General features: G+C 44.2%; 2 protein-coding genes across 2 annotated transcripts in view; one reads left to right on the top strand and one right to left on the bottom strand.

The window, feature by feature from the left end:
* Positions 1–99: 99 nt before the first annotated feature.
* On the top strand, positions 100–754 carry TOMM22 (translocase of outer mitochondrial membrane 22 homolog (yeast); the record flags this gene model as incomplete). The annotated part of the gene is made up of 2 exons (XM_010077395.1): positions 100–217; positions 680–754. Coding segments are annotated over 2 exons (193 nt in total), but the record flags the coding sequence as incomplete, so codon positions are not given.
* A 3,207-nt stretch (positions 755–3,961) lies between these two features.
* The window catches only part of JOSD1 (Josephin domain containing 1), a 6,417-nt gene continuing 631 nt past the window's right edge, over positions 3,962–9,747 (bottom strand). The window contains exons 2-4 of the mRNA XM_010077394.1: positions 5,780–5,908; positions 5,458–5,652; positions 3,962–4,061 (exon numbers count right to left, since the gene is read on the bottom strand). Coding sequence (XP_010075696.1) covers positions 3,962–4,061; positions 5,458–5,652; positions 5,780–5,908 — 424 coding nt within the window. The remainder of the gene's footprint in view (positions 4,062–5,457; positions 5,653–5,779; positions 5,909–9,747) is intronic.

The following is a 9,747-nucleotide window of genomic DNA, read 5'->3' as shown; positions in this document are numbered from 1 at the left end:
CTTTTGTCTGAGGCCCGGGAAGGAAACACGGGAGAAAGCTCCTGCCTGTGAGCAGCTAAAGAATCAATTCTTATTCCTGGTGTTCTTTCACCTCCCTAGATTTTCCAGGGCAGCTCTCTGGATTGGGACCACCTCTTTCATGATTCTGGTTCTTCCTGTCGTCTTTGAAACTGAAAAACTGCAGATGGAGCAACAGCAGCAGCTGCAGCAGCGACAGGTGAGGCGAGAACTCCCTGGCCCCACAGAGCGGGTTTGGGTTGCCTGCACCTCTTTGCATTCACCAGCTGTTGAAGCAGCTTCAGGAGCAGAAACCAAAGAGTGCAGTTTGTTATACGTTATGGCCTGATTCATCCCACCAGATGCTCTGGTTGGATTTTCAAATAGTATGATATTGCCGATTCCCAGTAATAGGCTGGTGGCAAACTCCTGCAAACACAACCTGGCTTTTGCTGGGCTGAAATATGCAACAGGGAGCACACGTCGGCCAAATGCAGCCATGTCCAGATCCGCCCTGTTTGCACTTGGTGTGTTCAAGCATTACACTTCGTTATCACAGCAGGAGAGGAACTGATATTGCAAAATGCTGTTGGTACCTTCAGTAGGTGGGGGTGGGCGGAGGGCAGCGGGTGGCAGCCACCCTGTGTCCTCACAGCTGCTCAGCTGACCATTTTCTTTCCAGATCCTCCTCGGACCCAATACGGGGCTCTCAGGGGGAATGCCAGGGGCCCTGCCTCCACTGTCTGGAAAAATATAATTTGCGGAAGCTGCGTTGGATTCATATCATGGGAAGATCTTGAAATTATGATATATTGAACTGTTGATTTGTTGGGTCAGGGCATTTTTTTTTTGTTTGTTTTTACTTTTGGTTCTCCTTTGGGACATTGACCTACCTGTTCATAAGAGGGGGAAGCCCCTCCTCTGGACCTGATGATGGCTCCTGTCTGCATCCTGCCCCTGTAGAAGTCATGAGTCTTTCCTTTTATTCAGTCAGTACACCATCACCAGTTACAGGCTTGAACTGGGGGAGCTCCTCTTCCAGCCTCCTTGCTCTCCACAAAACCACCCCTGGGGCACAGGTCGGGCTTTGAAAGGCAGCAAACAAAACAAATCCTTTGCTGGCTGACTTGGAGCTGAAAGACACCGGTGACAGGAGGAGTGACTTTCCCAGCAGGCAAAGGAAGGAGGGGTGTGGGTAGCTATACCCTGTGAAAAACACTCTCCAGGAAGATGTGTGAAAAAAATCCTTTCACTGCAACTTCATATGTATGTGTGCGTGTGTGAGTACCGAGGGAGCAGCAGGCCATATTCAAGACGATCACATCTGCGCTGATCCTCTGCCTCATAAAGTAGAACTTCAGATTATCAGCCGCGTATTTTTTTGTATTGAATATTAAATAAATCCAACCTGAGCAGTGTGGTTTTAATAGATGTCCTTTAGGGAGCCTCAGTTCTTTCAGAGCTGTCAATGGCTTTGCTTCTAGAGACTCTTCCCGTTTACACGTGGCCTGGGGGGATAGGGATAGATGCAGCTTTGGCAAAGAATGCCTTGCATGGCTTAAGGGAGTTCTGAGAGGTGACCAACTTTTGACATTCTTAAAAGCAGAAAGATTGCAGTTTTATAACCAAAGAAAAAAAATTTATTTTTACTTTACATACTTTGTTACAGAACAATTCAGTTGAACATACAGAAGTGATAGGACATTTATATGGAAATGTTTTTTTCCATTTTTAATATTTGGTTAAACAAAATACATCTCTGTAAACAAACCCAAGACAAGGCTCTAACAAAACCAAACAAGCAAGAAAACAAACGGGCTTCCCCACTCCCAAGTGGTGGGACTCAACCAGCTTGCCCACCCTCTCAGGCACAGCAGCCTCACCTCCTGCGGGGGTGTGATCATACACTTTCCCTTTACCTGAGCAGCTGGATCACACTGGTTCCCCCACACATGAAAGGTGCTGACATACAAGGAGAGGAAAGTAGCCCCAAAATGTTTTAAAATATCTTTGCATATTGTGCACTGATCTGTTGGCTTGCAGTTTCCATGCAAACAGGGTTTCTCCAAAGTGCAACTTTCATCAGCATAGAAAACATTGCTGTTGAGATTTATTCCCCCCCACCCCTTCCCCTCTTGAAGAAATGGCTTCAAGTCACGAGCAGAATGCCTGCAGGCTGTACATCCTGCCTGTAAAGTGTTTAAAAACTCTACCAGCTGGTATTGGTCAGTGGAATGTGTTACAAAATAGAACTTTTTATAGAAACATTGGGTCTTTAACATGTAAGAACCATTTGCCCTTGTGACTGCGGGAGGCTGTGCTCAAAGACTGCAAAATGGTGCTTGCCAGATGTCCAGGGGTTGGTGAACAGCATCATCCTGTTGTCATGTGGCCTCTGTTCTCTGTTAGAAGGTGCAAGTTTGGTGGTCTTTCAGCTTCAAACACCCACTTTTGCGGAGCTCTCAACAGAAAAATAACTGGGAAAAGGTAGTTACAACCCCTTCTTTTGCAAGCTCAAACACCAGTAATGAGACTTGCCTGCACAATGGAGCAGGATCCTTCAAGCTCTGTCACGTCTCAGAGTTTGCTGTTTCATCGACACATCCCACGCGTAAAAGAGGGAAGCAAACGGCAGCTGGGCCAGGAAGAGCTAAACGCAACGAAGTCTGTTCCAAATTCAGTGTTTCCTCCTCCTGCTGTGGAAGGCATGACCAGCTCGCCCTGGTGACCAGGAAACAGCTGGTGAAGATGCATCTCCATGTCTAGTCACTCTTCTCTGGGAGGAAAAAGTGATTTGTCCAATAATGGAATGTTTGTTGGACAACTCTAGAAGTTGGTTCAACTACCTGGCCAGGGTCTCTCTAATGCCTGAAGGTTCTGGTGGACCCTCTGCATCTCCCACATTATCACCCAGTAGCTATAAAAAGGGCAAAACCTATTATAAGGGCTTCCCTCCTCAACCCATTTTTTTCTTTGTTAACTTTACCTCTTTCTGGGACATTTCACATGACATTTGTGACTGTGGGACAGACTTCTGGACAGAGGAAAATAAAAGGGAATTAATTCCTCTCAAAACCCCTTCAGTTTTATTCCTCTCTCTGAGCAGCCCCTAAGCTACTGGGTGACCATGCAGAAAACCAAAATAGATGTTAAAGAAACAAAACACAACAAAAAAACCCCCAACATAGCACAAAGAAACCCAAGCAGACTCTGGCCTCCCTCCAGTCCGGAAACTTGATACTCCTCAGTTACCCTGTGCTTGCTGTTTCCACATCATCTTAGCCAGCCAGATGCTGCCAAACAACTGCTCGCCACATACATAACTCTCTGGGGACACTGGGGAAGAATCCTCTATCTACCCAAAGAATTTCTTGAAAGATGACACTGTTTTTATTATTGTTTTCTAATTCCTGGCATAAACCATCCCTAAGAAGCAGAGGGTCGTGCTGAGCACCGTACCATTCCTAGTGTTTGAGAGTGTCCTGAGAGACCCTTAGGAATTGCAAACATCTTCATGATGACTCATTTTGGAGGGAGAAACTTGTGAAAAGGTGGCAGTGTGCTCGGCCCCTCCTCCTCCCCGGCAAGCCCGGGAGGGAGCACTGTGCCACCACACACAGCCTTGACAGACATTGGGAAAGGGAGGCCAGCAGCTTCCAGACAACCTAGCCCCAAAGCGCGGTTTTAAAGAACATAATGCCTTCTAGCTCGCTGAAGGGCACGCAGCTCAACTGCCTTCGCAATTAAAGTGATTGGCTTCCAGTTTCCTCCACTCTGCCCTCAATTCTTCCCCACTCACCACCCCCCAGCGTCCTACACCATTGCCCTATTGCACCAAGGAGGGAAGAGAAGAGCCTAACGAAGGAAGTTCGAGAAGAGTCAGGGCATCCATTATCCAGGTTTCAGGATGTTTGGGAGTTCAGTAAAGGGGAAAAGTTGTAGTGGGAGGACAGAGTTGATCAGGTCACACGTCAGCTCTCCAGCTCTGATGTGCTTCCACCTCCTCTGGCACCACCAGCAGGAGTTCACAGTTCTTTCCTCTCAGCTGGTGTTTCAAAAATTTCCTATCGTAAAGAGAAGCAAAAATAAGCACTACTCAATGTAGAACTTTGTCGTCTTCTACAACAACTAAATGCAACTAACTATGCAAACATGACAAGTAACGGAAAGAAATCCCCACACACTGTCTTAGGTTATTTTCTGATAATTAAAAAACCCCCAATGTTAAACTTGCCCCAAAAGAGTCAACACACCTCTAACCCAGCACATTATTGCAGAATCAGATAAGCACCATCTTAACCTCTGCAGAAGTCTGTATGGATATCACTTTCCAATTTTCCAAGGTGGCAAAAGTAGAATTAAAACCAAGTTCAGTTTCTTCAGATCTCTGAGATCAAGAATCCCAATGTATTTTAAAATAATTCCAACAAATCTGGGATACTTGTAGGACAAACCCCCCATAATTTAGATGTCCTTATTGCAGGTTGTAGGAGCAGCATAACACCTGGTCATTTAACATGGTTCTGCGGCCTCTTTCTATCCCTAAGCTTTTTCTAAACTTGGATTATCTCCAGTAACTATGAAAATCAAATCCATGTTTTCTCCGATATCTTCAGCTCAGATGTCCAAAATTTCCCTGTATAGCAAGCCCTTATTTATCGCCAAAGAACAGTACACCCAGGATAAAATCTACCAGAAGCTCTGTGCAGCAGTTCCAGAACTGCTTTACTTCGTCCCAGAAGTTCACAAAAGGCTGACACTCACTTTACTAAGATTTTCATGGCGTGGTAGGCTCTGCAAATACTGCTCATGTGCAATCCCTCAGAACAAGTCTAGCTGAGTCAGCAAAGCTGTTAGTAGGCTTTAGAATAGGATGGAATTGAAACTAAACAGCAACTTAAGAGCAGGTGACACTTGACAGTCAAAGTAATTACAGCAACCATCTCCCATTAAGATTAAAGAGAGTCAAGGCAGAAGTCCAGCGAATGCTTACACAGGCGAGTGACTCCTAGCAAGCAGCTTTCACTGCTGTCAGGGATAAGGCTGGCCTTTCAGTCTGGAAAGCCTTTTGTCGGGAACAAAAAGGCACAGAGATCACTACTAAAGAGACAAAGGAATGCTGATACTCTCACAGTCCGAGGAGAGAGCGAGGCACAGCACATCTCGTTGCAGGTCTCACGCACTAATACCAGACTTGGCCTCTACCTTCATCACTACTGACAGACCAGCCACGTAAGAGACGAAGTCAGGCTCTCCTGAGTTTGCAGAGATCACCACTGCTGAAAGCATTTTCCTAGCTTTGTGCAAACAGGGTGTAAATCTAAGTGGAGGTACAACAACCTTACTGCTCTCAAACTGAAGGTCAACCATAAATGTTACAATCGCTAACTGTTTAAGGACAGATTCCCCACTTTCAACAGGGAAGGATTTGAGGAGGAACAGCATACAAAAAAATCCTACCTGAGCTCACTTTCACCTCCAATCCACTCGGGCACCTTGAGTTTGGAGTCAAGGTTGTAGTAGGTGCCTCCCACCTCCCGGACACAGATCCAGTGCTGTCGCTTGAGGGGGAGCTTCAAGGGGCCCCAGCAAAGGCTGGAGGGCAGATTCATGATGAAGCCCATCACGTTAGACAGGGCAATGATGTTAACATCCCTGAAAGAGTGCAAAAACCAGCAATAAGATTATATTCTGACACTTTAACTTCATCTCTCTCATACTTAATCTCTCTCTCATTTTCACAAACAGCAGCCATCTCCAGAATTACACAACTTCTCAGTACCTGCGCTTGTCCCACCAAACCGCCTCATATCCTTTGGTCTGAAGCGCTGCCATGATCACGTTCACATCATAGTTTCCATTTCCCAACATGCTCTTCTTGTGGGGCGTCACCATAGTGTTGGGAGACAGCCTACAAACAGAACAGGAGACTGCTCTATCAGGCATTTGCTGAACCTGAATTCCACAGCTGGAAGGGGATAGTTGCTGTATAACTTGAAGCCTGTTTTCAGGTGTTTTGTGTTTAAACACAAACTATTCTGTTCCCCCTTAAAATTCAACAGAGGGGCTGAGAGGGCTCAATAATGCATTAAGAATAACTTTGATGTACAACGCCTCCCAAGATCCTACCTTTGCTGTGAAGGAGACCACAAAGCAAGAAGCCTTTCCCCCCCCCCCTTGAACTAGTACTTCTGAAGGATGCTTCAATTATTTTTTCCTCAATTCATGGTTGGAGTAAATGCCAGTTTGCCATTTAGAACAACAGCTACCACAATTTCAAGAGTTCAACAGTCACCATCAGTCTTGAAAACTGTCTGAGATAACATGAAGCAGGAAAGGTTGGCTGCAGAAAAGGTTGCTCTTCCCCCACCCCTCACTGGTAAATAAAAGTATTCAGACACACAACCATGAAGATGTTTGGGTTTGGGAGCTTTCTAAAGCACTGCCACTACTATACGATTAAAAATAAAAACTCTTGCTGTAGGTAACTAAACTACAAATTGCAAACAAATCTCTTCAGCTTTAATCCATGAGCTTGCCTAGACATCACTTGCATTACTATAGCATCTAAAAATCCAGAATCAGATTCCATCATGTTACACGCAAAAATATAAGAGAGCCTTTGCACAAATGCAGATAACGGATGCAAGGCACAAAACATGGAGAAAAAACAGAACAAGGCAAAAAAAAAACCCCAGTTGGTCACTTTTATGTTGTTTCTCCCCAAGAAATTTCGTAATGAGGGGAAACAATGAGGAGGTGAATTATAAAGGTGACAGATGGGCTTCAACAGCTGGAAGAGCAAGCATGGGGGGAAACTGGGAGCAGAGAACAGCAAGGTCATGCAACACCATACCAAAGAAAGTCAAGCCTGAGATCAGTTCTGTTGTGATGAGTTGCTCTTTTGATTGGTAAGGACTCCATTAGCTCTGCTGGCACGAGGTTGAGATGCTTCGTATCATCCAAATATACACATTTCACCAGCCTCTCCCTCATGTCAACTCCATCCCTCAAAACTCCCAATGTTCCTGCACGTTTTTAGCTCAGGCTTTAGCACGCTTCGAGTTCTGCAGGCATATTTCATCCAGTGAAACCCCCTCAGCCCTTCTGCATTCCTCCCCGACAACATAAAGCACTTGACAAGAAGAAGAAAGCAGTGGATTGAGTAGGGAGTTTCAGACCAACGAAGGCTAGAGAGGCTACAGACAGGTAGCTGTGAGTTTTCCTGTAGTGGAGCAGACTGCAGCAGAACAGCCTGGGAAGTGACTTAACTACAGAAGGGAGAAGAGTCCGAAACAACGTGGTAATAGGAGAAGCTATTAATACCCACCACTGGGCATTTCTGAGTGAGGCAGCGACATTTTCATAGAATCACGGTTTCCAGTCTCCAAAGCTTTGCTGTATTTTACTAACCACAGAGTTGCAACTGTAGCTTGTCACAACTCTTCCAGCACCTCCATAAAGCAAGATCATTGGGCTACAACTAATTCCTCAAGACCATTGCTTCAACCTATTAACTCTCCTGACTGCCAGAGGGCTAGGAAAGTCTCCCATTAACAGAGAGACCTTTGGGTTTCACAAGCACCCTCTTGTGGCACTGTTTTCCAGAGACCTGAAAGAACACCTTTATCTTTGTTCTTTCCCATAACTTTCAGAGCCCCAGCAATGAGATGAAGAGACCAGCAGAGATGACACACTCAAACTTTCACCAAGAATCACCTCAACATCTCTACTCACACACACCTAAATAGGGTCCACAATCATCTGCTGAAGGATTCTGATTAGACAAGGAATCACGTTGCCTCCCCAAAGGTAATTTTTTTTTATCTAGACACTAAACTGTAGACTTTTTTTTTTTTGTAGACTAACAAAGCTGGACAGAAATCCAGGTAATAATCTTCCTGAGCTTTCTAAGTCAGAAACTTTCATCAACATGTTGTCTTAACACAACGGGCTCCAAGATTCCTGTACACAGTTGTCTTTCCTCATCAGGTCTCAATACACAGGCTCCAGTGAAGCAAAGAGATTTTGTTTGTATTTCCATGCAACACTGGGAACATGTAATCTTACTTCCTGCAGCAAAAGCCAGAGGAACACCAAAAATATATCTCTGGTATTAGAGGAAAGAAGAGAGCAAAGACTACAAAATCAGAGGGGAGCTTGGACCAAGTTTTGGCATACACTTCAGATGACAATCATCAGACTACACTGGCCTTATGCAATGGGATGCAGCAAAAGGGAAACTAATGATTAAGCAATATGGTTCAATCATTCTTCAAGGGATGTGGTAAAAGCTACAGAAAGCTTATTTGTGATTTTGTTACCTTGTCAACACCAGGTTTAAAAATCACACTTCACAATATGTTTGTAGCTTTTAAAAAAATATTCATCAGTCCTTTGTAAGAGTCATCAACACACAGAATATGACTAGACACAGGAAAGACACATGGGAAACTGATGCATAAAGGGCAACTAAATACACACTTCTTAAAGGCAAGTCAAAGAGCTAGATGTGAGCAGTAACCCAGGAGATGCAAATGTACTGGTGATTCTTAATGCCTAGCTTATAGCTCATCCATTTCTGAGGGGAATTTCCACATATTCCCATACTACTATGGCATGGAATCAATCTGTGTATCTTGATCTCAATATTAGGATGGAACAATACCACCTTGGAATCAAAGACAAATTCTCCCTTCTAGGGCAAGAGGTCCAACAAGATTAAAATCCTCAGCTTTTTCTGAGAGGTTTCATGATGCACACTAATTCTCTCTCACCAAACCCAATGAAAGCCAACTAATTAGATCATCACACTCCTCCTACCACATGAGCTGCCTTTGTTTACTTCAGGCCAATAGCAATCCATCTGTGACTAAGATTCTGACAAGTGCTGCTCTGGAACAAAACGGTAGTGTCTTTACTGGACAAAGAGTATCTTGAGCCTGCTGTGGATCAGCTCCACTTTACCAACAGGAATTTTATTTACAATGCTATCATAAAAAGCATTGCAATACAATATTTGCTCTTGTCCATCACCACATTTCCTTTACCAAAGACAAGCACACGTTTGATGAGTCAAGCACCAGTTCCATAAAAATTTGCCCATTTTCAGGACAGCAGCAACAGGCGCCCAGCTCCCTGCTCATCAGCACAGGGTGCTGCAACTGCCTTGTCCAACAGTACCTGTGTAACGACTGCCAGGAAGCATGATTTCCTACCTGTCACAAACACAAGACGCTGTCAACTGGTGGTAACAGGTATTCAAGCATAACTTACGCAATGAGTACAACATCCACAGATTCAGTATCAGAGAAGACCCCATTTCCTATTTGATTACTTTGCTTCATCAGTGAAAGGTCACTGTAATTTTCAAAGGCACACAGAAGAGAATTTCCACAATGCATCAAAACAGCATAAACACTGAGCAAAATATTAGCTATTGTACAGGCCACATTAATAATTTACATTTATCTCAGTAAAACTCAAAAAGCCTTTTATTAATTATCTGAAGCTGCTGGGAAACATTTAGCAATGCCACAGAAAATGGGGATCTAGGTACTGAAATTAAATCCAGTTTGACAGAGTACACAGGGTCTCACTTCATGGAAAAAATCCCATAATATTTGAAGAACTTCACAACTGTTTGAACAAGGAGTCATGCGTTTGGCAAAGCTCGTAATTTCCAAAAAACTCATAAGTGTTGCAGTACTAAATCAAGAAGTTTTTATGATGACCCATTTGTAATTCCTG

Source organism: Pterocles gutturalis, unplaced genomic scaffold (genome assembly GCF_000699245.1).
Source record: "Pterocles gutturalis isolate BGI_N339 unplaced genomic scaffold, ASM69924v1 scaffold42778, whole genome shotgun sequence".
Lineage (NCBI taxonomy): Eukaryota > Metazoa > Chordata > Aves > Pterocliformes > Pteroclidae > Pterocles > Pterocles gutturalis.
This window is presented reverse-complemented; position numbering and strand designations above follow the sequence as displayed.